The 27,356-nt window shown below is 44.0% G+C and overlaps 1 protein-coding gene across 2 annotated transcripts; it reads right to left on the bottom strand.

The window, feature by feature from the left end:
- Positions 1 to 27,356, bottom strand: mtss1la (MTSS I-BAR domain containing 2a). Of its 2 annotated transcripts, XM_071504624.1 has the most exons (15): positions 26,738 to 27,332; positions 23,692 to 23,753; positions 23,506 to 23,579; positions 12,002 to 12,086; positions 11,727 to 11,818; positions 11,516 to 11,590; positions 9,068 to 9,225; positions 8,818 to 8,925; positions 7,866 to 7,963; positions 3,755 to 3,887; positions 3,019 to 3,093; positions 2,642 to 2,797; positions 2,098 to 2,274; positions 1,767 to 1,932; positions 1 to 1,474 (listed from the first exon to the last, which is right to left on the bottom strand). In XM_071504624.1, the coding sequence occupies exons 1-15, from the start codon at positions 26,804 to 26,806 to the stop codon at positions 666 to 668; spliced, it is 2,337 nt and encodes a 778-aa protein (XP_071360725.1). In that variant the 5' UTR covers positions 26,807 to 27,332; the 3' UTR covers positions 1 to 665. The 2 variants fall into 2 exon arrangements, with proteins under 2 accessions (XP_071360725.1, XP_071360735.1); XM_071504634.1 differs by lacking the exon at positions 2,642 to 2,797 and having other exon boundaries at positions 26,738 to 27,356.

Here is a 27,356-nt window from a genome sequence, read left to right as displayed (position 1 = left end):
TAACAGTAAAAAGCCTGTTTAATTGCAGAATATATTGACAGTACAGTACAGCAATAAAAACACTGCCATATTGCTCCTATTTTACATGACTTCCACAGCTGCTGTTCAGCTTATGAGACAAAACAGTAATACGGTACTTATACAGTAATGATGAGAAACACAACATACTGACAGGCTCACAGAGCACTATGCCCATCAACTTTCCACTGACAGGTGGCTGTGTTAATTAAGAAACGCACAATATTATAATAATCATAAGAGCAAGAACAAACACACAGAGCATTCGATCCCATGATGTACAGTAGTGATGTCTTGATCACTGGGTTTAAAGGGACCAACTAGGCTGAAACAACTGGTCACACAGGGAGCAGAGATGCACAGCCACAAAGCCCACAGACAAAAAACCAAAGAGAAGAATAAAAACCAAAAAAATATGGATTACTTTGTACGTACGCAATACATACATGACATAAAACAAAATGACTTGACACTGTCCGTGGTCACTCATTAATCCGTCAACTGGCCTTCATTCATCACGTTATATCCTCTTTGTTACTTGTGCCTCAGTTCATGTATTACATGAGTGCTGTTGTATTTCACTACAAAGCTTCAGTTTGTATATAAGGACAGTACAGCTGCGTCTTCACAGCCTTCCTCACCCTCAGCTACCGCAGTATCCTAGGGGCTGACCTGTCGTCAGTCACTGTCTTGCGGAGCTTCACTCCCCGGCGTATCGACACCAGCACATCCACGTCATCCTGAGTCGCAGGGGATGGCTCTTGGGGCGTACACTGAGCCAGATCCCCTGGCAGTGAGCTGGGGAAGGGGAAGTGACTCTCACCAAGGGCATGGGCGCTGGCTGCCAGCTCTCCTATCTTCTCCACCAGGCTGTGGCGGTTGGCAGCAAGTAGAGGGTCCTCCTCAGCACTGTGGGTGGCCATGCCGGGGGCCTGCTGGGCATAAACAGTCCTGTCCACCCCTCCTCCTCCTCCACAGCCCCACGTACTGTCGGGAAGACTCATCCGCTTTGGAGAAGCCCTCGTGAAGTCACAAGAAGATGGGTCATCGCCGTACAGAAACTCCTCGCTGCCGGCACGATGCTGTGACGGGCTGGCATACCCCGGAGAGTCTGGCACTGTGGGGGTTTTAACTGGCACGATGGGGGGTCGGATGGGAATGGGGCCAGATGTGGATGGCGTGCGTCTCACACCAGTTTTGGAGGATGGTGTCCGGCGAATAGTGGCCGTCCCTGATGCTATGACCCCAGAGCCACTTCCCCCTGCACCATTTGGAGTTCCCTGCAGGGTCTTACCTGCAGGCAGACCTGCTGTGCTGGCAGGCCGCTTGGTTTGGATCATGCGGCGATAGCTCTGAGCAATGTTACTGTGGCGTGGGATAGTGGAGGACTTGTCAAAGTCTGCCTGCCCTTCACTGTCTGCATCCCCATTGAGCGAGTAGCACTCATAATCTGAACCTAGAAGTGAAAGTGAGTCATGAGTATCTATTTTTCACACTGAACAGTAAAAAAACTGTCAACAGCAATGCTTTCAAGAGCTATTTACAGCTGCTTTTTTACATAATAATTCAGAGAAATCACATTGACACAAAAGACAATTAGCACTGTGCTTTTCAAAACACACAAGTGCAAAGACTCCAATCAAAATTACATGGAAAAACAAATGGGAATTCAGAAAGTCTGTGCTGTATGTGGATGTCATGTGTGCTGTATCATAAAGGACTGCATGTCTGTCCAGGGTGAGTGTTACCTTGAGAGGGAATGGTGTCCTCAGAGCATGATGGGGTGTTGGTCTGGGTGCTGTAGCCGCTCGAGTACTGCAGAGAGTCCCTGCTGCTCTTCTGCTGCTCCATACTCAAGCCTCTGGTCAGAACCATAGCTAGAGTACTGGCTGCTGGAGAGAGGGGCTCACCATGCTGGAGTGCACACACACACACACACACACCCCAAGAGATACAGGCAGACAGAAAATATATAAAGATTAGCACACATTTACATATGCAACTCACCACACTACAATTTCCAAGACATATAAATTTATACACTGACATTTACATTTTTACTCCCTGAGGACTTTTTACCTTGGTTGCAATGGTTCCTAAGCCAATTCTACCCCTGTGTGGATCATCTGGTTGCATCCCAGCATACCCCTGTGGACTGGGCGGAGCCTCGAGTTCTCTCATCTTATCCACAGACTCCCTCCTACGCTGCAGAGTGCTGGCCAGCGACGGCTCACAGGAACTCAGTTTGGCCCAGTCCTGAAGCAGCAGAAGGAACAGTGAGACCGTCTTCCAAATGAGCATCTCCAGTGTTTGCCATCCAGCACTCGTACAGGCAGCTAACATGGAAGCTGCTGATTTGGCTCATGAACTGGTTAGATGCTGAGGAGGATATGGGCAGACTACAGTAGGCTATGTCAGTGTTGTTATGTGATGTAAGTTTAGCACGTCTTTGTGAGGAAAGATTGGAAAATTGAGCTTGATGAGCAACGGCAAAATGGTGACTGTGAGGTTAATCTTTACGCTGATTAATGTGCATGAAGGCAATAAAACACAAGAAGCAAAGAAGCAAGAACGTTTAAAAAGAGAAAAAAACCCAAAAGCAAAATTGCAAATGAAAACAAACCTTCCAGCTAGGAACCTTTGATGTGGGTGAGGGGGTGTTGGATCCAGGGGAGTGGTTAAATGTGGGGGACGCAGGAAGTATGACAGAGAGAGGCCTGATGGAGCCAGTGTGAGAGAAAGCAGGGCGGAAGGTACCAAAGGATGAGCATGAGCCAAACTGCGGAACGGACAGACAAGTCTGAGTCAGAGTGCTCAACATCCATGAATAGTCCACGTCACACTGCACTGCGGCTGTCAAGAAGAGCCCACAGGACTCTTTAAACTATAGATAACAGTGAGTGAAATGCACTGTGCATCGCAGCGTGTATATGTGCACGTGTGCAAGTGTGAATGTGTCCAATAAAGGAGGTCGATTGGTTAGATGCATGCTGTACTAACCGCTGTAGGAGAGTTGCACTCGCTGACAGACTGGCAGGTTTCTGAAGCCTCAGAGGAGGCTGAGCTTGTTGATTTCTGGGAGAGGGGATATGGAGTAAAAACAGTGGAGGGGGGAGAGCAAATGGAGAGAGAGGTAGGTGGGAGAGATTAGAGATACATAGAAACAGGGTCAGAGTTGAAATGTTGGTGAGTTTTAGAGAGAAGGAGTTATTTTCCTCTGAGGGGATCTATAGACCATAGCTGAGATAGAAAAAAAAAGTAGCCCTTTATATCTTTTTTTTTTTCAGAAAAATAACATTGCATCAGTTGGTGAACCAGTGTGCTGCCGAGCGTGTTCTGTACACTGCAATCTGACCGTCTGAATAACTTTATCAATCCAGTGGGATAGAAATTCAACATTCGCAACTGATAAAGCTCTATTGCAGCAAAACACGAAGAGCTGTGTCTGAGTTTGACTTTTATTGTAACTATGGGTTTATCTCTGAAATGCAAACATGAAAAAAACGTATATCTCACACCAGATTGGAGATGGCAGATGGAAAAGGATTGTTGTTAAAAAAGACTGAATTGTTGTAGATCTAGCAACAAACAGAGAGTCTCTGGTGTTTGAGCTTTTCTGCCCGAGGAATCTCTGGAGCTTACCAGTCTGCTTTGTTCCTGGGTTTTGATGCGATAAAATCCTTTTTTTTCATCCTGATCAAAGATTAAACTTCAGTATTACGCCTGAGACTGTTACCTGGCTGGTGATGTCAGAGGGCATGGGCGACGGAGGCTTAGAGTGGGTGTTGGCGTCCTGCGAGACGAAGCCTGAGTCGTGGGAGGACACGCTGCTGAGCCGATGGGCTCCTGCAGAGGGCATCTGGAGGAGACTGTTGACAGGACATCAGATCAGTATATAACTCAGCGCACAGGGTTGTGATCCAGATTCTAGCACATTTTCTTCTTCCCTTATTTTTTTCTTATGTTTTTTTTTCTGAGGATTTATGAGTATGCTGTGGCAAAAACTGAAAAAGCTAGATGAAAAATTGATCACAAAAGCTGTGAACATGAAGGCAGTGTGATATGAAAATTCTAAATGATGCCATTCTTCTAATTTTGGTGCATCAAAGAGTAAAAAAGTTATCCCCTCTTTGATTTTTCTTTCCCTCTGAATCCTGCTATGTCATTCTCACTCAGCGTTGCTTCTCTTTGTCACCCACCCTATGTAAAATATAACTTGTGCTTCTCACCTTCCTCTCCCACTCCTCCTTCATCCCCTCTCCCTCTGGAATATATCTGAAGTTGTCATTTCTCAGTAATTACTGTCACCTCTAGGGTGAGGATTAAGGAGAACTGCCAAATTAAATAATTAAATATGAAAAATTAAATAACCTTATATGATTCCTCTGGTCTGTGTTACTCAGTAAGCTTGTTTATCTTCTGTCCCGTCTTCAAGACCTTTTTTTTTTGTTCTATCACTTTTGTAATGGGAAAATCCTCTAACATCAATCTTTTTTTATTTTCTACCAACAACTGAATCATGACATGTTCTTCTACATGCAGAGAAAATTCAGTGACAGCTTTTCAAAAACCTTTTACAGACTTTTTCAGATAAACTCAAAAATATAACGTAGTCGAGCTCAGATTCCACATATGGGAGAAATATGTTTTTTATGGGAAAGTATTATTTCACCCTGAAAAACATCATACTAACTGTGATTGACAACCAAAGTCTGTGTTAACATTATTCAAACATACATAGCCAGTGGGTGAATAAATACAGTAAATATAGGCTTCAGTGTTAATTGGTAGAAATATCAAGGAGGTTCTGTTAGGAGCTTTAACACGAAGAACAAGGTGATGATTTGTGATGACAAGATTTCATATTCCTCTAACTCAACGTTAAAGGATTTTTTTGGTAAAGATATGCTTATTTCTTGGCCTAGAATAGACTTTTAACATACTTTTATAAGCAAACTGTTGAACTATTGCCATTAGCCTTATAAATATGTAGATTTTGATTCCTGTGTAGGCTCATGGCTTTCAGGCTGTGATGTTTCACAGCTTTGGACCTAATCTGGGTGTAAGAAGCTTGAGAACTGCAAATCTGCAAGAGCAAGAGCTGCAAAGTTGGCAAGATACGTCATGTGCTAGTCTGGCTGTGTGTGTGTGGGGTGTGTGGATGAGGGGTGGGGTGGGGGGTGGGGTTGTCACCTGCTACTGTATGATGACCTTTAATATTTCAATCCTTTACTATTGTGTGAAAAACTGGGTTGAAATCAAGAATATGCCAGTGTGTTCAAAACAGCATGAGCATGACATTCTAGATCCAGCATGAACAAAATCCACTAACAACACATCTGACACATCACACAATACATACCACAGTCATAGCTCTGTTGATCCATCTATTCCTTTAGCCTTCAGTTGTAATGACTTTATGAGCTTCTTTACAAATAAAATTGTCTCTGTTAGAGAAAAAATTCACCATCTCCTCCCCACAGCTGGCTCAGATGTACTGTCCAGTTCAGCAGCCTCAGAGTCCACTGTAACTGGTTTATATTTTGACTGTTTTACTCCTGTACATCTCTCTGAGCTCGCTTCAACAGTTTTGTCATCTAAACCATCGACTTGTCTTCTAGACCCCGTTCCAACAAGGCTGTTCAAAGAAGTTTTTCCTTTAATCGACAACTCTATATTAAGTCTGATTAACGTATCTTTATCAACTGGTTATGTACCGCAGGCTTTTAAAGTTGCAGTAATTAAACCTCTACTTAAAAAGCCTACTCTTGATCCTGATGTTTTAGCCAATTATAGACCTATATCCAACCTCCCCTTTATTTCCAAAATCCTTGAGAAGGTTGTTGCAAACCAGTTATGTGATTATTTGCACAGAAATGGTTTGTTTGAAGATTTTCAGTCAGGTTTTAGAGTCCATCACAGCACAGAAACAGCTCTGGTTAAGGTTACCAATGATCTCCTCATAGCCTCAGACAATGGACTTGTCTCAATATACTTGTCCTACTAGATCTTAGTGCTGCATTTGACACCATCGATCATAAGATTTTATTACAGAGACTAGAGCATATGGTCGGCATTAAAGGAACCACACTAAGCTGGTTTAAGTCATATTTGTCTGATAGACTCCAATTTGTTCATGTTAATAATGACTCCTCTATCATCACAAAAGTCAGTCATGGAGTTCCACAAGGTTCGGTGCTAGGACCAATACTCTTCAGTCTATATATGCTTCCTCTAGGAAACATTATTAGGAGGCACCAGATAAATTTCCATTGTTACGCAGATGACACCCAGTTGTACTTGAAGCCATGAAGCCAGGTGAGACTAACCAGGTAGCCAGGCTTCAGGTCTTAAGGACATAAAAACCTGGATGACCAGTAATCTCTTACTCTTAAATTCAGACAAAACTGAAGTTATTGTAATTGGCCCAAAACACCTCAGAGATACACTACGTGATAATATACTGACTCTGGATGATATCACCTTGGCCTCCAGTGCTACAGTCAGAAACCTTGGTGTCATTTTTGACCAGGACTTGTCCTTTACTTCACATATAAAGCAAGTCTCTAGGACAGCCTTCTTCCACCTGCACAATATTGCAAAAATCAGACCCATTCTGTGTCTAAAGGATGCTGAAAAGCTAGTTCATGCATTTGTTACCTCAAGACTGGACTACTGTAACTCTTTATTGTCAGGATGTCCCAAAAATTCAGTAAAAAGCCTCCAATTGATCCAAAATGCGGCAGCACGAGTACTGACAGGAACTAGGAAACGAGATCACATCTCTCCTGTGTTAGCTTCTCTGCATTGGCTCCCTGTAAACTCCAGGATAGAATTTAAAATCCTCCTCCTCACCTACAAAGCCATTAATGGTCAGGCACCATCGTACCTTGGAGAGCTTATACTTCCCTATTTTCCCAATAGGACACTTCGCTCTCTAAATGCAGGTCAACTTGTGGTTCCCAGAGTTTGTAAGAGTAGAATGGGGTGCAGAGCCTTCAGCTATCAGGCTCCTCTCCTGTGGAACCAGCTCCCAGTGTGGGTTCTGGAGGCAGACCCCCTGTCTACCTTTAAGATCAGGCTTAAAACTGTCCTGTTTAGTAAAGCTTATAGTTAGGGCTGGCTCGGGTATGTCCTGACCCATCCCTTAGTTATGCTGCTATAGAGCTAGACTGCTGGGGGATTCCCATGATTCACTGGGCGCTCTCTCTCTATTTCTGTCTCTCTCCCTCTCTCTCTCTCTCTCGATGACTTCATGCCATTAACTTTGTATTTTTTTTCTCTCCCATAGTTTGTGCTTCTCCTCTCTCTCCCTCTCTCTGTCCTCATTCTGTAGGTATCTCTGCCTCGGGAGCAGCAGGATCCAGATCCACCACTACTCATCTTTACTATTAACCACTGTTACCTGTCATTATTATTGATAACACCATTACCTACACAGCTGTTCCTGGTCTCTCTCTCTCTCTCTTTTCTCCTCTCTCCTCCCCCCACCCCCCCTTTTTTATCTCCTCCTAAACCCAACCGGTCGAGGCAGACGGCCGCCCACCCTGAGCCTGGTTCTGTTGGAGGTTTCTTCCTGTTAAAAGGGAGTTTTTCCTCCCCCCAGTCGCCAAGCGCTTGCTCTTTGTGGGAACTGTTGGGTTTTTCTCTTTAACAAAGTAAGGTCTTGACCTTACCCTGTAAAGTGCCTTGAGATAATGTATATTATGATTTGGCGCTATACAAATAAAATTGAATTGAATTGAATTGAATCTTCCTGTGTGATTAACACATTGCACAATAAGTGTAAGCACAAAACTAATTACACTAAACAGAGAACAAAGAGCAACAAGATGTGTAGGGTATACCTGCACATACTGCTCTTCCTGGAGCCAGTGCTGCTGGGGGAGGAGGGAGGGGTCTGGTAGGACCAGCTATAGTCTGAGCCTTTCAAATCCCGGATCACCTACGACAACACATAACCAAACTGTGATGATGCAGTGGCAACAATAGACATCAGGCAAAATTGCTTTCAGCTGAGATAGGGATAAAAAACATAATGGAATAGGTTAGTGTTGTGGTAAGATTAAGATGGTGGGTAAGAGCAGAAAAAAAGATTTTGCACAAACAGTCACAGGAGATGTATGACAAGCATTTTCAGCTTCAGACCTCTAAACACATACACTGAAGCATCAGACAACAACTGGCTAATGGCAGTGATGCATCTTGCCACTATTTTGCAATTTAGGGATAAGGTAGTATTCTATCATTTTGCTACTGTCAACAAATGTTATGAAAAGACAAAACCAACAGTGCATTAGTCAGTCTCTCAATACTTATCCCAAGCCTATCTATTACTCCCAGCCTCCAGCCCATTCGCTCCTGCTGAAAACATAAATCCCTCGAGACAGGTCACAAACATATACTCTTGTTTGTAGAAAAGGCTAAATAACATCCTAAAACAGCTAGAAAGTCAGTAAATGCTATATTTTGGGGGACTATTGCCAGTGGTGGATCAATACGCATTAGTGCTCTGACAGGTATTAACAGTAGTTGTATGTGATTTAAAAAATGGGAACAGTGGTTTATTTTGAATTTTGCTGGGAGACACTGGGAGTCAATGGAACACATAATAAGTTGTATCAGACTTTGGATACACAGAAAATACTCGTTGGTAGGATCATTTTATTGTTTGTTTTGGTCTTTTTGTTGTTAATAAGAAAAATATAGACTATCCAAATAACCTGACCAGCTCTGGGGATGGTAGCTGAAGTGCATGAGCAGCATTAGTGCAATCATTTTAGGCTTTACACCTCTTACCTGCTCACTGGCTGGTGGCAGCTTGTGTGGGTCTTCAGTCAACACAGTGAGGTCATCAACAATGGGCTGTAAATGTGTTATCTCTCCCAGCATGGCAATCTCTACATTCTGGAGAATGAAAACAGGATGGATCAAATTAAACAGCTACCGCATCAACAACAAGAGCGAGCCCAGCAACACATCATTTTACATGAGTGTAATTTACACTTATTTCTTACTCTCAGCTGTACAAAGGGCAAATGTTCCTCACCACCACAGGCTGCAGGAGGTTTATGAATGTACAGTAACGCCCTCTCTCCTCCAAGAGGGCTCTGCGCACTGCCTGCTTCTCCGTCTCCTCCATCAGCAGGTACAAGTCACTGACATCCTGCATGGCACTGTCCAGCTGGGGGCGCAGGTTACCCCGGCCTGCACAAGGCAAAGCGGAGGGGGCAGAGGCACAGATGACGGGAGGGAGGACAGAGTGAGGGAGGACAGGGGTGAGGGCAGGGTTGAATAAAGCCAGACATGAATGAGGAAAAGTGTGCACAGTGCAGGGAGGAGGGAAAGAGTAAAAAAATGAGAGATGATTAGAACACATAATGATAAACTGCCTGCGTGCTAGAGGTCAACGCACTGACAAACATTACACCCAAATGGTTCATGTACATGGGAATGAGAGGACATTGAAGCACATTGTCGATCATGAGTGGATGCGAAGCCACCGCTGGTGAGGTCCTGAAATGAATGTGATACACTACAACACAATGATACTAGATGACAGTTGAAAGGAGGCAAACAAATGAAGGAAGGATAAGATAGAGATGACCACTAAGATGCCAAATTCATCGTTGCTCTGACTGCATGTTTTACACAGACTCACTGCCATTTTTTTTTTTTTTTTTTGAACACCCTACAGTATACCATGTCTTAGCATTTGTGGTTAAATCTCAAGCAGTGCACTGATTGTATGTACCAAACACAACAAATTCAAATTTGCGTCTTGCAAAATTATACTCTATATCTATCTACTGTAACTTGCATAGATCATAAACACACCATCGTTCTAGTGGCTACAGCATTGCACATTGCACATCTGTCTTACAACTGTCCATATGTGTAACACTTATCAGTCTAATTGGCTAATCTTTCAGCAGACCTGCATTTAATTAGTCACAAATTAAATAAAGAAGCCGATGAGGATCTGACAGCTCGCCAGTTAGGCTAATAGGTCCTTAGAAACAGAAGTTTAGGTCTTTGGTAGAACACCTAGCTGTCATCATGGAGCCAAATGTCAGCCGATGACAAAGTCAGGATTTTATTACCCAGAGGAATGATGGGATGCCATAAAATATATTATTTATAAGTTTCTTACTCTATTAAATGGCAATTAGAAAATGGAAGGGCTGTGTTTGAAAGAGGTCAGGCAAACTTTATGGACACAAAAGATAAGTACAATGAGCTAACAAATGTGAGATAAATATACGGTATGTGCCTTTTCTTATCAGGCCCTTTTCACCGAACATGTCACAGTAAAACACAGGTGAATGAATGATGGCTGAATTTAGCATTTAGCTGCATCAGTTTCAGGGTGCTGCTATTGTGTATTCTGACTCACTGTCACACTACCATGTCTACCTGGAAACCTTGACTCGAACGGAGTGAATCTAACACCTGTGCTTTTCCTACTAGGCCCATTCACTTATTCCTGTGTATGACTTACATGATGATGTTAGGATATTTACAATGAGTGCACTGCTTGGGGTTTGTGTTTAAAGGAAAGTTCAACATTTTGAGAAATATGTGTATTCATTTTCTAAGGTGCTTAGCTTAGTTTAGCATAGCATAAAGACAGGAAGCAGGGCTAGGTGGCACAGCAACGTGTAGTTTTTACACAGGCTACAGTAAGTAAATCAGTGAACATCAGAAGTGCTGGTAGGCATATTTTGTTACCTTTGGACAGAGCCAGGCTAGCAGTTTCCCCTGTTTCCAGCCTTTGTGCTAAGCTAGGTTCACCAGCTACTGGTGATGGTATATGTATAGAAATGAAAGTGGTGTCAATCTTTTCATGTAATTCTTGTCAACAAGGTTAATTCAGCATATGTTCTTTAGCCACAAATGCTAGGACAGTGCAGGGTTTTCTTTGACTGGCAGTTTCCTAAAGATGATGATGATGATGACGACTTTGAAATGATCTTGTGAAGATTGCATTCAGGGCTAAGCACAGCAGACATACCTAGAAGCTCTACAGCCAGGGGAAATGGCCAGAAACAAATAGAGGAGGGGTTGCAGGGACAGGCAAGGAGAGGAGAGACAGAAGAACAGGCAGTGTTAGCTGTATCAAATCAGGATACATTGCATATTTATGACTAGCCCATACCACTGGTGTAAGTTGTTTGGAAATAGGAGTTTAATTACAGCCAGTCGAAGGGGCTGATGCATGCACAGCCAGGAAAGAAGAACGTTTTTTTGATTTATAAGGTGGACAATGATAAATCATCTGAAGCTGGAAAGGAGCCTCTGAAACTGTGCCAGGAATTTTGATTTGATTGAGCTGTCATATCTAGCTCTATACTGTAGATGGCACCAGTTCAATCTGAAACGCTGGTACAGACCAGGGACCAGCAGCCAAGCAGGCTTTGTTAACATGAGCAGTAAAATGGCAATACAGTTTTATCAGTGGTCTGTTAGTCAGCAAGGTCTTGAAAGACCGTCTTACCTTTTCTTGCCTTTTTTTGGAGTTTTATGGTGTCTAACGACTTCCTTTTAATTTCCTGACGTGAGCGCTTATATTCTGTGGAGATGAAGTCAAGCCAAAAGCGTATCAATTTCTGTCCAATATACATTGCTTAAAAAAGGGTATACAGTGGGTCCAAAAGTCTGACAATACTTGGAAAATGGTATATCATTTGTGTTTGCTGGTTGTTCACCTTTGGCATGGTCTTTGTCCAGCTGATTAGCTGTCTTCTTCCATTCCTCTATCCTGTCCTGAAGTGGCGTAACCAGACCTTCCATAAGAGCACTACAGTGACAAGGAGAAAGAACATGGCAGCATACAGTGAGAGAATGGGCGACACAATAAATAGGTTTCTTTCCATGACACAAAAACACTCAGTAAAGAGTGACAGCATGAGAGGAAGGCCAACATAAATGGGAGTATAGAAAATTGCTGTGGGGAGAGGACAAAGAAGAAAACACATCTTACTTGGTGAAGTGGCGTAATTTTGTCTCAATGCTGCGGTGTCGCATACACATCCTTGTAAGAGCTGAGCCAATGTCCCTGGTAGCACCTAAGAAAAAAAGTGCAAAAAACAAATTGTCACGTACAATATAAGAGCTCAGCATTACATATCACAGATTTGCCTCTTGGCTTAGAAGAATATGAAATTCAAAGAGGAGATATAATGGGAGATATCAGGAGAGTATTTTGAAAGGTCTAATTTTCTCCAGTTAGATGGATTCATTTGTTTGTTTTCCCCTGCTGGAGCGGCCTCTCCAGCTGTAGCCACTAGGTGGACAAGTGTGAACTGCAGAGCCCTTAAATGTCATATTTGTTTGGGGGAAAGCAAATGTGACACAGTGCCTGCAAACTGAAACCCTACACTCCCTCTTTTATTCTTGACAAAATGTGCATTTTTCCCTTTGACACTTCAAGATCATCACATGATTCACCCTGACGTGTAAATACCAGCTCCTGTGAATTGGTTACTGTACTTTTCCTCTTTGCTGAAGTGTAATTAAATGGGGTCTTAAGCCCCTAAAGCCCAGGCTGGCCCAGTGTCTCACTGATAGTTTGCAGGCTGGTGTAATATATGGCAGCACTGATCCGGTTGTAATCTGGGCCACATAGGGCTAATCTGAAGGTACCTCACCACACAGACACAAACACATGCACACACACAAACACAGACACACACACACAAAGGGAAAGAGAGAGCACATCTCTCAATGGCAGACAGGCCTCACAGAGTGGAGGCATGCATGCGTGTGCATGTCTGTGTGTGTGTGTGTGTGTGTGTGTGGACAGGTGGTGTGATTTACCAACCCCCCCACACCCTTTCCAAAGTTCTCACCCCCTCTATCCTGGAGGAAAAAGGAGGGAACCCTGTAAGGGGATATCCCTCTATTCTTCCCTGCCTGCTCTGCCTTTCCTGTTCTCTCTGTTTCCTAAACACCATTCATGCAGGGCGGACAGAGAGAGAGAGAGAGAGAGAGAGTGAGAGAAACTGGCTTGAACCTGCACTGCAAAAACAAAGAGTGATACACAGAATAAAATAGAAAGAAAAACACGACTAACATAGCAGGTCAGACACTGTGTAAGGAATGCTCCAGATGGTTGCCCGGTGAGATCCGTGCTCTTTTCCAGCTATCATATAAAGAAAGTAGGTTACTGTCTCCAGTCGATATTACGTCACACTGTTAGACCATTCTGAGACCATTCCACTCCAGCCCTTGGCTGTCAACCTCACTGACTGTTGCACTAGTTCAAAAACAATCAGCTGCAGATCTGGACTCCATCTCAGAGAGACATTGTCGACAGGCAGATGTAGAACAACTTGAGTGTGTTTGTGTGTTGGGGAGAGGATGGGAAGGTCGTCCTATTCTGGGGTTAGCGATGAAAGGTCATCCAGCTGTATCGCACACAGGCATTTAACACCAGCAGGAACTGATTGAAGTAACATGTGGAACCTATACGCTGAGCTCTTGCTATAAATAGCCAAGGAAATCTCCATCTTTAAAGGATTGGTGTTGAGTATCTGTAATATAAGAACCTCTATTAACACTGATTCAGTGCTTCATGAAGCCGAGTGTAAAGACATAATGAGAAATACAAACATGCACACAGGACACATGTCCACAGGTTATGCATCTCTCTGGTTCTCTTTTTGAAAGCATTACATGAGGCGTGCACAGCTGCGAATCAGCTCTTGCAGGGTAAACGTGCAGGATGGAGGGAGAGAGTGAGAGAGAGAGAGAGAGAGAGAGAGGGAGTAATGTGGGCTCTTTTATCTCTCCAACAGACTTTCCCAATGTCACAGTTAGCCAGCGAGTCAGCCTCAACCCCCACTCTCCTGTCCCATCCACACCTGCCAATTTCCCTCCCGTCTCCTCCTCTCCTCCTCCTTCCCCTCCCAGAGGAGGATCAGCTGACAGCTACATCCTGGGGAGGTCCAGCGTCTTCCTGCCCATGTCCAAGAGCCCTGCTGGCCTCTGGCCTCAACCGGATGGACAGGGAGACAGTGATTTACACCCTCAACGCCCTGCATGCACACAGACATGTGACAAACACATACAAGCTGGGAGGAGGGTTTAGACTGACTTGAAAGACAAGCATTTCTGCACAATTTATACTTTCTTTCTTCCTTATTTTGTTTCAGTATCAATCTACAGGTGTCTATCCTTGAAGAGGGACCCCTCCTATGTTGTTCTTCCTGAGATCTCTTCTTTTTTTTCCCATGACAAAGTTGATTGGTGATTCCGGGGTACATAATAAAATTTACTCAACTCTATCTCTCTTTCTAGCTCAACTGATACTTGACATTGCAGCAGCTTGGAACTTGGCTAAAAGCGTGTGGGAAATGGGAATGTAATTATTTAGCAAACACGGACCTCTTGGGCTTCAGGGGGAGCAGTGCCCGACCTCATAGCAGACACCCACACATGCATGAATGAAGCAAAACACAGACCAGGATGGAAGAGAGCCGTTATGCAACCGAAGCCGTATATCTTAAGACATGGAGCAAATAACTGGGAGCAAATGAACAGAGCAGAAATGTGTGGTTAATTATAACAGCATTGACGTGCATATCTCTGATGCTGGTGGCGCCTGACTCAAACATAAATATAAACTGCCATCAGATCTGCTGTCTATATTGAGGAGAACGTGGGACTGTCGGCGGGAAGGTCAAGCCCCCACTGTTGGGTTTGGTGGGAACCTTAATCTCCAGTATCCAGGACCAGCACAGTGTGGTCTAAGCGTTTAGTGAGTGGTTCAATATAGAGCTCTGGTTCTGATTAACTCGCCTGACTCCTCGGGGAAGGAGGAGCGTTTTAATAGGCCTGCTTTATAGGGAGCTCTCCTGCCAGGAGTCGGGAGCCAGGAGCTAAACTGCCACGGGCCTCATTCCCTGATGTCTTCAACATGGCAGCTCAGCTCAACTATCTCTCCCCCTCTCTTTCAGCATCTAAACCCTGCTGCTCAGCTCAGATTTCATTTGCACTCAGGACTACCGACCTGGAGTGAAATTCTGCTGCCGGTTTTCAAGCTCAACACAGTTCTCCTGAGTGGAGTAGGTGCTCCCTCTCCACATGTTTATGTGGGATGTGGAGCAAAAAGGTACAGAACATCCTCATGGTTACACTTCCAGGAATACGAAGTCCCTGTGTTTTTTTTTGCTAAGCCCTCATACAGAGAGCTGAGCTGAGCTGAGGAAATTCCTTTCGCCGGTGAGACGACAATTATTCCTCATGCTGGCACCTTGGCCACGGAGCTGACTGCGGCTGGCACAGACAGTTAAGCCCCCTGCCTTTACCCTCCCTCATCCCTTTTAAGTGCTACAGAATGTGAACTGGCAGGGACACAGCGGAGGCCACTGATGGATGAAAAGGGCTGTGGGGTGAGAGGGGAGGATGAAAGAGGGTACACATTGCTGAGGTGCCGGCTGGGTTTTGCCGGTCAGGAGGCAGAGGAAGTGTTAGATGGCTGCTGCAGGTGTAGCAGGCGCTGCCAGGACAAAGTAACTCACAAAGTAACTCACTTTGGCCCATTAAATGTATCTTTAAGCTCTGACAGATAAAGAGTCAGAGTACGCAGGAAGGGTAGGTTGATGTGACGTGTTCCGATATCAAGAAAATCTTCATGTAGTTTGTGTGTTGATGTGCTCCAAAGAAGCCAAAACATCAAACAAAGATTTTATTCAGCGAAAACAAAAAGAAAGAAACAAGAAAAAAGAGAATGAGGGAGAATTATCTTGATTGTGTCTGCTTCATTCGTAAAGTAACTAAATGAGATCTCAGCTGAGATTTCTGAATTCAAAACCTGACGAAACATCACACGTTCACATCATCAAACATTCGCTTCAAAGCACAGCTGGAGTTCTGGTGGTGTAGCTCAGCAGAAGCAGTCAGTATAATAAATAAAGAAGTACCCCCCATGGTAAGGGAGCAAACGCTTCTGATGCAGGGAAGAGTGACGGATGAAACAGCCACATGCGGACACTGATTGTGGAACAAGAGCACAGTGCTGTATGCCCGCAGCTACAGAGCTACAGATCTGAGCGAAGTTACAAGAATAGTGGATGACAGACACAGACAGTGTGCCAGTCTTTCAATAAACTCTCCAGACATGTGAATGTAATGCAAAGTAAAAGTCTGTTCCACTTGGTTTTTATGCAGATATTTTATCAACTGCAATATGTGTAAAATGAAAGACTGGGGTGAAAACTGTATTTTACATTGTAAACAAAGCACAATATAGGGTGACAGTATTTGAGGAAGGGGTTTCATACTGAAATGACTGTTTGAAAGAAGCATCCATCAGTATTTATATTCCTGCAGTTCAACGAGACACACATCTTGTATTCATGACATATATTTAGCACTGGAAATGCCTTTTACTCAAGTTACATCAAGTACATCTCAAAGTCTGGCTGAAAAACAAAATTTTCTTTGAGTTTGTGTGCAGCTGATACTTTCCTTATGCTTTGTTTTGGGTCCCACTGATCCTACTGCTACACATATAAAAATTATAACATCATTAATAATTAACAATGGCAAAACCAACATTTTTCGTTTGATTTGTTTTTTGTTTTTTCCTTTTGATGCTGTGTTCTAAAACACAGCATCTAAAATTCTCTGAAAAGTAAGTGATGAACCTCTGAAGGGAGTGTGTTGAATGTCTGCACAACAAGTTTTCAGAAGACATTGTAAGATTGGAAACATTACACCGCAAACATATTTTTTTGAACTGTTAAAGGCGGCCCAGGGTCTCCTGGACCAATAACAGAACATTAACGTGTTTTGGATTTTTTTAAACATAGCACTCTATCCCAGGAAGAACAAAGACATGGATGTAGAGATTTGTTCAAGTTAAGGGGATTCTTTTCTAAATCTGAATGTACATAAATCTGCAATGAATGATTATTTTCATTATGGATAACTCTGTCAATTATATTCCTGAATAAACAGCTACAGCCACAACTTCATCACAACCTCCTAAGGTGATACTTTCAACTTAGTTGTTTTGTTCCAGCAACATTCCAAAATCCGAATGTATTTATTTTACAATGTAATAACACAGAGAAAAGTAGCAAACCTACACATCTAGAGGCTGGAAATAACCCTGACCCTAAACAAATGTGAGTATGTTTATGAGTGAGCATATATGTAATCAAAACAGAATCCAAGCCTTTGTGTCACTTCCCTACAATGTCTCTTCTTACCAGAAACAATACTAATGAAAGGCAGAGGAAACAGCCTCAAGATCAATTGTTTTAGTCGCACACACACACACACACACACACACACACACAGTCAAACACACACACACTCATCCCATTGTTGTCTGAACAGACAGCACGCACGGCAAGTTTCACCTCTCAACCGCACACACCCACAGATGCAGACACAGCTCGGTGTGTCCTGATGTGGCGTAAACATGTTCTGGAGAGCATTAAGACGAGACTGAAGGAGGAGCAGGACAACAAGGAGGAAGTTTTATTTTGCTGCTGGAGGAGTTTCCTGTTCAGGGACATAAATGCTGCTAAAAATAAACAGAGCCCCTTGTCCAGATGTGCTTTTCTTGGACATGAAAAAAGGACACAGAGGGAGAAAACAAGAAAACGTAACAGACAGGGAAGGAGAGAACCAATGTATCATGCAATTAATGGAAAGAACAGGAGCTCCACAGGGGATTGCCTTCACCTGCAGCAAAGGGAAAGAACCCAGATGTCTCCAAGCTCCAAGTAGGGAAAAAGAGACAGACATTGAGGCAACAGTCTGCGAATGACTCAGTATTAAATCGACTAAAGCCTGCGGGCCAGTTCAATTAGATGACTCGTAGGTTGCCTTACTTTACACCCTTTGCAATAAGGTTCTTTATCTCAGCTGACAATGCACTTCCCACTATTTTGCTTGGCCAAAGTTAACGTTGCATGGCTCATTTGCAAACAATCCTCCAAACAATGCTGACAGACCTGCTGGCACTGTTGCTGCTGCTCATAAGGCCTTTAATAAGGTCCATCTCCACCTGTAGCCTCTAAGTCTTAAGTTAACCTGGGGGAAGTCTATTATCGTCAGGTCAGTCTTCATTTTCCTTTTGTGTGCTTAAGAACCTAGACATCAAATATAAACAGAAGAGATTCAGTGACTAAAAATTTTCTTGACTCTAAAAACAATGAGACTTTTTTATGACCTTCATAAAGTCTTCATAAAACACCCCAAAATTTGGGTACTGATCTGTTACTAGTGCACCTATTTTTCTTCATTTTTCTTTTTAATTCATAAGTTTGATTGATTCTGACACAGTGCTGCTGAATGCTTCTACATAGAGCTAGGGTGAAAAAGGGTGTAAATTTTCTCTGCCACCGAATGTGGTTTCTTGCTGGGTTCTGTAGGTGTAGGTGTTTGTCACTTGACCAGAGCTTCAGCCATTGTTGTGTTTACAAGACAAGAGGTTGTAATACGCCCTAGAAACAGTGCTACATCTTCACAGCAGATTGGAAGCAGGTCGGGGCTAACTGGTTAGCATGCTAACTTCAATAGAAGAAACAATTCGAAAGAGAAAAGAAGTAACATTGGTGTTGCTTTCCACCACTGGAGACAGCTCATAGTAAGCAAAAAGTAATGAAGTTTCATGCTGAGCTTGCAACATTTCTTCTAGACTGGTAAGTAAACAGCTGTTAATGTGAACACTGGCTATGTAGTGATACCACATTTACAAATAGCTCCTTTAAATGTATATCCATATTGCAGAGGCCTTACATATCCAAGAAAGATTCATATCTTCTCCTTGTCAAGCTAGGCAAGTCTACAGTCATGCTAGCAGCTATATGAGGCTGTACTTACGCACAATGAGGCTTTGAGCTAAATGCTAACATTTTAGTCTAGTGCGTTAAGTTTTAGCATTTGTCAAATAGCACCAAACACAACATCATTGGTTTCGCAGGTAAATGGTTATAGACAAAATTTACATTCTGACCTGATAATGGCTCTAGATGAGAAGTCAGAATCAACAACAGCAACAACTAATATAATTCATCTTGAGGGGGACATGAATGTCTTTACCAAATTTCATGGCAATCCATCCATCCAGCTGTTAGGATATTTCACTAATAACCAAAAATGTCAACCTCATGGTGATAGAAGGGGAAACCGTCAGCAGCTCAACAAAGTCAAAGGGATTCATCCTCAGGGGATCATGAATGTCTGGACCCAAGTGGTGGACCAGCTGACTGTCCCACAGACAGAAGAGTTTGCTCACAGTGTATCACTACAATGGCGTATGGTGGAAAAGAATAAGCAGCACATTGAAATGGTGAAGTCAACAGTAACTTCAATTCTCAGGAAATTTCTCCAACTGTTTTCAATCAGCCACCTCATTTGATTAAAGCTATGCATGTATCCTTTTCATTCCCTCTTTTAATGTCGTCTCTAACATTCCTCTCTCTCTCTCTGTCTCTGTCTCTCTCTCTCTCTGATGTATTTTCCCTCCCCTCTCCATCTCCCTTGCACGCTGACTCTGTGTTCAGGATATAGCTGAACACACTGTTCCCCTCAGGTCTCATGTTTGTCTACTTAGTTTGGTATTCATTCCTCAGAATGAAAGTTACACAGAGCCAAAAGATTTGTTTTCACTCCCAACATTACTCCCCCTTTTTCATCTGTTCTTCACATTATTGTTCCAGCCACTTCACCCTTTACTTTTTGCATGTAGTCATTATAATAGCTGGAAAACATTCATTTGTGGGACAACCACATTTAGTTTTGAGGTTGAAGCCCTTAAACTCGAGAGAGAGAGAGAGAGAGAGAGAGAGAGAGAGAGAGAACTGTTCAGCTCTGTCTGACAGACAAGGTAGACAGCTGAAGGAGCACAAAGAGGCTCTCGTTGATACTTAATGTGACCTCATGGCAGGAGGTCATGAAATACCCAGTGTTCAATACAATCAACAGAACAGCTAGTGTACTCATCATTGTGACTGCATGTACATGTATGTCCAATCTAAAACAATCAAAATCCGTTTTCAAACCCACATGAGATGCAGAGCTAACCCCCCTCTCCTAGTTCAGTGATGTACAGTTCAGGCCGACAACAGGATTGAACATTAAATGCCAAGCTTGATGGATGTCTGTGGTGGTCACATGGGCACACTCTCATTATTTGACATGTCTGTAAAAATAACTATGCTGCTGGGATAGTGTGGAGGACAGTAATCCCCTGATCTTGCTCTACACAAGGCCACGGCCGCATCTCGTCCATGCCAGGCTGTCCAGATGGCTGGTAAGGATATCCATCCCATCTGCCAACCCTGAGAAACACAGCAGCCAAGCAGATTACTGCTTCACTGACACACTGATCTACTAGTACCTCCATATCTCCACTGAGTATAGACTGTTAGAGTGAGAAAGAAAAGAACAAGACACAGACAGAGTGGGCAATGACCCTCTGGAACATTATGAGTGTGTGCAATGGTGTGTTTACTCTACAGTCTCTGGCACACAGATGTAAAGAGAGAAAGATTTGGTCTTTGTTGAACACAAACTTGCAGTGCATCGCAGTCTGGCCGGTGATCCCAGAGCGTGAATTTTTAAAGCTGGGGGTGGTTGATCAGGAAGGGAAGGGAAGGCAGTCTGTGTCTGTGTGTTACAGAGTGGGGCTAAGAGGATTAGCTAAACGCCTCTGCCTAGCCTGGATACCCAGAGCTGTGGAAATCCCACTGCAACCACAACCCCCACCCTGACCAACCCACCCCTCACCAGACTCACCTCACTCTTCGAAAAACATAGAGTCTGTATCTCGTACCATGATGGAACATTAGCCCTGAACTACAGGCTCTTTGACCTGTATCCAGTTCAACCATGACCAAAAATGGAAAAAAAATGAAGTCAACCTTCCACTAAAACACATGTCATCCAGCCTAGCAACAACAAAACACCAAACATAGAGCCTGCTATTCTCCAGATAAGTCCGGTCCTCTTAAATGCATCACCCAACAATTTCATATAAACGACAAAACTGGTCTAGACAACACACCAAAAACCATTAGGCTGACCAATCTAACAATAAAAACATTCCAGAGCTGCAGGGCCTCAAACTAAGTCCCAGGAAAGATGGGTGTTGAAACGTGAAAGATTCATCTTTAAAAAGGATAAAATTCTCCAAATACATCCATCTAATATAGACTTTGTGGTTGGCAGACCTTTATTGAACCCAGATGCGAGCGGCCAGCTCACGGAGACAGACATGCCTTTAGACATAGATCCATCAACACAGCTTACAGAAACAGCACTGTCAGACAGAGTGCCAAAACGCCTGGCAGCCGACTCCTCCAGCTGCTACATAAAACACAGATGCTGACGCCGCGACCATGACCATAAACTCTAAAAGCGGACAACATGGGCAAGAAGGAGCCTGGACATGAACGCAGACCGACGCAGTCTGACACATGAACATGCCGACACAGAGAGGAGGTTGAACGATGTGGAAATGGAAGGGGTGACCTCAAATATGATGCAGTTATTATGGGTATATATGAAAAGGTACGGTCCCAGTTTAAGACAAGACGAACGTCAGGACAGGAAATCCTCTCTCGTTCACTGCCCTCTCTCCCAGGATTTATCTAGCGGCAGTGAATGAGGGGAAATGTTGCTTTCCTTGGCAGGGAAACGTCCACAGTCTGGAGAGTGTGTGTGAGAGTTTAAGGGGGTGACGGGGTGAGTGTGTCAAAGGTAGATTAAAGGAAGCAGAAGAGGAACGCGATGAAACCTCCAGCTGTGCCAGCAGCTGCAGCTCGTCCCCAAACACGAGAGGGGAATCGGGGTGACAGTGATGACGGCCAACAGTTTGTAGCCAAGGGCCCCCCCACCCCCACCCCCCGTGGTGCAATCAGCCCTATAAGGCTATGCAGACGCTGAGGCAAACATGATCGCTGCAGGCAGACAGACCCACACGCATGTGAAGAGAGACAGAAGGAGAGGGAGAGAAACAGCCACGGAGACATAAATAGAGACTTGTTGAGCAAGTAATCTCAGGATTCTATTTATCTACCACTGTTTCCTGGACAGTCTTGAGTTAGTGTAAATGAGATGAGAGAAACATCCGGATGGCAATATATTTTAGGATAATAACTTTTAATATTGCAGCTGCCAGAACGGTAAATTTGCCTAAACTATATCTATGGAGGCTGCAGCCTGGGGTTCAAAGGTTACTCCAGGCCACCACAAGCCAGGTCAAGTAAATATCGACATTCCTCCTGCCAAATTAATTGCTAGGGTTCTGAGCACACTGAGAGACTAACACAGCTCCCACAGGAGAACTGGGATTGAAATGTTACACTGGTTAACAGCACCATGGGAAAAAACAGAAATACTAATATAGATTAAAGCATAAAAACGTAAACCATCAAACATTGGATATTTTTATATGACAAAAATGTTCTGTCCATCAACTACTCAGCACTAATCTAAGCCATGTTTCATTAGTTCCTCTTTAATTGTTACAAAGTCTGTCATCTCAAATCGTTCCCTGCATCACCATACAGTCTGTGGCCTGATAAGGATGACATTAATCCTAAAGTTAATGTCCCTGGGAGAGAAGAGCGAGCGGGCATGTGAGTGACACACTTACAGGGATTTTATGCATCTATAGCTGTAAAACTCAATTTGACCATCTTTCTCATCTCTTTCTAGAACATCTATCATTCTGCTGTTTTCCCTACTTTTATTGCAGGCGCACCTCTGCTTTGAAGTGCTGCCCTGCCATCCTCCATACCTCTGCTTTATTGAAGCTGGCTGCCAGCTGCAAGCAGCTAGCAGGTTGACCTTAGTCTACCTTATTTCATCTTGCAGTGCATGTGCACGCACATCAGGAATCATTTAACGAAACCTGATGTATCGCCATTGGCAATAAATGGAGAGGCTGTAGGAGTAAAACTGGTGACAATGTGTGAACACTGTTGAAGAAAAGCCTCTTTAGTTATTTTCACCAGCAGTCAGTGGTCAGTAAGGGGCTGTGCTGGTACAAACTGTTTAAAAGCATGGAAGCATGTGACCTGTAAGGTCAGGTGGCCGGCTACCAGCTGTCACCCTTTGAATTTCTGTGTGTGTGTGTGTGTGTGTGTGGGTGCATGCGTGCGTGCATGGCTCTATGCTTGTGTGATTGTGTTTGTGCATGTCTCAGGAGCCTTTGCACACTCATCTGGGTTTGCAGGGTTTTTTTTGACCTACATACGGCTCTCGACGATCAACTCCAAAGAAATCTATGTTAATCAGCTGCCTCTCTGGCCGGCCTAGCACGGTGACATAGCAGATCAGCAGACCTCATTAAGACCAAAGAAACAATAAGATCAGATTTTCACTCCTCTGACCCAACCCCAAACAATCACTGTGCAACACCCCATGAAGACAACAAATGGATTTGCTCATAAAAAGGTGGTGTTTTTTTTCCCCCACCAACTCAGTGTGTAACCTTGAATTAATTGAAAAACCTCTTACCTCTAGAGTTGGTGGCCATGTCTGCCACCTTCTGAAAGGCATCTAAAAAGGCCACTGCTGCCAGAATTGTGGTCCTGGAAAAACATTGGCACATGTTCACTGCACCGTGACTGCATTAAAGTGGCTGCAAATATTGCACAAGAATCTTTTCTCTGGAGTTTATTTTTCACTGGGACTATATCTCACCTGAGTTGAGAGTGCAGTTTTGTGGCCTTGGCACTGAAGTCTTCCCACACAGGGTAAGAGCTCTGATAAGAAAAGGAAAAAGAAATGAGTCAAATAAATATCTCGTCAAGGACATTTAAGCACACAGACATGCTTTTCTCAAACACACACACCAGTGTATGCATACAGATTCGAGAATACAGAATGTTCTCTTTGACTTGATAGAACAGCTTGTTTAAATTTCAGTGTCAGATTTATTCACTGCAAACACCTATTCTCCTTAATTTACAGTGACAACATACTGAAACCCATATAAGGCTACAATAACTGAAAGAGCTTGGCTTCTTCCCCCAAGGTTAGAAACAGGCTGGTGTATTAATTCAGACTCTTCTTTGAAAAAGCCAGTGGGATTTAAAGTGCACACTTTTGTTATTGTTGTCCTCAATCATCCTACACACCCTCTTCTCTCGTGGGTTGCTGTGAGCAGGTACAGTAGGTTCACATGTTTGCATGTCAGGTTTACATGCATGATCTAGGTAAGTTCTCATAACATGAGTGTTTATGTGCACGGGGCCAGTAGTACAGCTAGTCTTTGAAAAATCTGGATTACATTTACCCCAGGATCATCCCACGCTGCCTTGAGCTATAAGAGCAGAAGCTAAACATAAAACACATTCAGGGCTCGATCATATTAGAGCAAGAGCTTGAGCCTTGGTGAAAGGAGAGGGAGCGCATAACCCCTATGCGCCTCTTTGATGGAGAGGAACCAAAAGAGGCCACACATCCTGCCTATATATAGTCAGCATGCAATCTGGAAACAGTCTTGCTCTTCATCACTTCTGCTATAACTTCCATTCTAGCAATGACAGCGCTTAACTCCCAGTTTCTCTCACTTGGATAAAGCCTCAGCCTTCAAAAGTGATTTAGGAGCCATCATCTCTAACAAAAATGTTTGCCATGAACCTCCCTGCCTGTCTGCACTTGACTCCAACAGGTGTCTAATTAGCTTGTGTGGCCTGTGACTCCCAGAGCAGTAGGGATGCGCTGCCAAGACAGCTGAGGGAGGAGGGTGAAGCAGGCAAAGAGAACTACATGCAGAGCTGCAGAAGGGAGATGGGGACACACACACACACACACACACATACACACATACACACACACATCTCTCTTCATCCACACCCAGCAGTACCCAGGGAGCTGAGGAGGGATGAGAAGAGGGAAGGAAGGCGAGAAAGACTCTTCCTTCCACGCCTTGTCATTCACACTGGAGGGTGAGGTCAAAACTATCATCCCTGGTTTTTAAAGGTGGTTGCATCCCCACCACAAAGATGTGTGACATCACATCTAACCATATCCACTGCTGATCTAATTCTTCATTGGTGATCTAATCCATCTGAATCATTTAATTTCATCTCACCGCCACCTCCTCTTCTACCAACTCCTACTCTTTTATTTCTTTTCCTGTAGCGTCATGGGATTGTTATATAACCAACAGGTGCTGCTGCTTGTAAGAGCACATTTTCTCTGTACAGTCCATAAGAGGCTGTGTATGTGCACTGTACTTGTATCATGTAGGTAATTGTACACTAAACTGTGACATTGTACTCAATCAGTGAGGTCAGCACAGGAAAGCCGTGCTGCTGCGTTGCTCTCGGGGGGTAAAGCTGGTCTGACAGGCTTGCGTGGCCCAGCCAGGCGGCAGGAATGAGGTCAGATGTCTGTCTCAGACAGTGGACATGGACGCTGTGCTGACTCAGGGCTTCAGCCTCATTCATCTGCGCTGCTTATCAATACACAGACGGCCTTTTCTCAGAGTTCCTGTCCCTCTCTCTCTCTCTCTCTCTCTCTTTGACCCTGGCATGAGTGCAACACAAAAGGGAAATATATGAAGCCCAACTCAGGCTGCCAATAGCTGAGAGCTGACTTCATTGGAGCCTGATAAATGAGGGTCCATAAATAGTCTGTCCAAACGCACCATGGCCCTGTGAACCAGTGATCAATAAGAAATCTGTTAGGTGGAAAGCGGCGAAGTGATTCTTGACTTATTCGCTGTTATCACCATTTTGTAGCATAAGCCTTCTCCACAATGGGAAGACTGGCAGCTTCCTCCAGGCCTGATGAATACGTTCACACTTTCCATCTGTTGTGGTGAACAACAACAGACCACCCTGATTCAACTTCCTTGACGTGACCCCTCCCCCAACACACACAAACACACTCGCTTGCATGTTGAGTGATAGATAATGGAAGACATCTAGGTCCTGCATAAGAGATCTGTTTAAACTGCCTTGGAAGGTGGAGAACTCATGTTTTACACAAACAAGATGCAACAGAAGTCTACTAAATTACTGTGGTAAAGCGTGGACCATTGTGTATTAAACTGCTTATTGGTAAAGTAGTGATTTCCTGCCACAAGGCCAAGCATCAGGAGCACAATCAATAACCTTTCATTCCTGTTTCTGTTCCAGGAGGATGAGGTGATGGAGCTGGTTATTTTCTATCAGAGCATCCTTCCATGTCTGGCATTCAATCTAGAAAACCTTGAAGGCTGGGATGGAGGAGGAACAGTTGTTTGGAGTCAGATGGTAACCCAGAACATTTGTACTGTGATAACTGCAGAAAATGTATATTATCTGCCACTGCTGATTGTTGTTTCTTCTTCTTGAAGAGAATTCTTGATTAAACTGACTTTCTGATTATGTTGATGATGTGGTTGGTTTTTGACCCCTGGACCAAACACATAAACCCCAAACCACTTCACAAAAACAAAATTAAACATTTTTCTCTGCCTATACTTCCACACAAGCAGTTATTACATGGCACACAGAGTGACACACCGGTTGAAGTATTGTTAAATGTGACCAGTACCCTGACAGACCTGCTCCACATTATGCAAATAACACAAAGAGAAACATGTTTCATCTCTCAATTTGTCCTGCAGCGGTGTTTCAAGTGGGGGAGCACCCGGTGAAAGAAACAAAGGCAGTAAAAATACGCGTCTGATCAGCCACCGTGCACCCACAAAGGTCACATAAAATCCCTGTCTACTTTAATATGTGTGCGTTACCTTCATGTCGTTCACGATGGCCTGGAATAATCCACCCAGCGCTCCGCACTCCTTCTCCACCGACTCCATGGTGCCAAAAAAAAAAAAAAACAAACCAAAAAGCTCGTAGAAAGACAGAAAAATCAGATTAAATATCCGACTGATGGAGCGTTTTTAAAACATCGGACATGAAGATCTTTGTTTTGTTCATCCGCCCTTCGTCGTCCTCTCCCACAACAATGTAGCCCGCAGCGGAGAGGATGCGAAGCCGCTGAGCCCCACAGCCAGCAGCCTGCGGAGCGCACAGACAATAAGAAATGTGCTGCTCGATGGCACCGGGGGCCGCCGCTCGCTCCGCCGCTGCTACTCGCCTCTCGGACGCAGGGGAGGGAGGGTGATGGAGCAGGGACGCGCTTCAGGCTGCGTTGAAGTACAGCCGGGAAACGTGGAGGGCAGTGTGGCTCCTCATGATCACCGCTGTTAACACAAATAAAGGACAGATCATAGTTCTGAGGGAGAGCAAAAGGAGGAGGGGGAGGAGGCAGGGGCACCACGGGAGACAGGATCGGTCTCAGGTCTGGGACGCGGGGACGCGCTCCGTTGTTAGTAGCGGAGCAGATGTCTTGGAGCTGGAGACTCC

Source organism: Trachinotus anak, unplaced genomic scaffold, assembly GCF_046630095.1.
Source record: "Trachinotus anak isolate AG129_WGS33_773 ecotype Australia unplaced genomic scaffold, CSIRO_AGI_Tana_v1 ptg000002l, whole genome shotgun sequence".
Classification (NCBI taxonomy): Eukaryota; Metazoa; Chordata; class Actinopteri; order Carangiformes; family Carangidae; genus Trachinotus; species Trachinotus anak.
This window is presented reverse-complemented; position numbering and strand designations above follow the sequence as displayed.

Bases quoted from the DNA above. Each gene is read 5' to 3' on its own strand.
- mtss1la (XM_071504624.1), bottom strand. From the start codon at position 26,806: ATGGAGTCGGTGGAGAAGGAGTGCGGAGCGCTGGGTGGATTATTCCAG. The intron at 11,591-11,726 runs GTGAACAACCAG...TCATCTCCACAG, and splicing joins GGACAAAGACCATGCCAAAG to AATATAAGCGCTCACGTCAG. The intron at 2,275-2,641 runs GTTTGTTTTCAT...CTGCTGCTTCAG, and splicing joins CAAAGGTTCCTAGCTGGAAG to GACTGGGCCAAACTGAGTTC.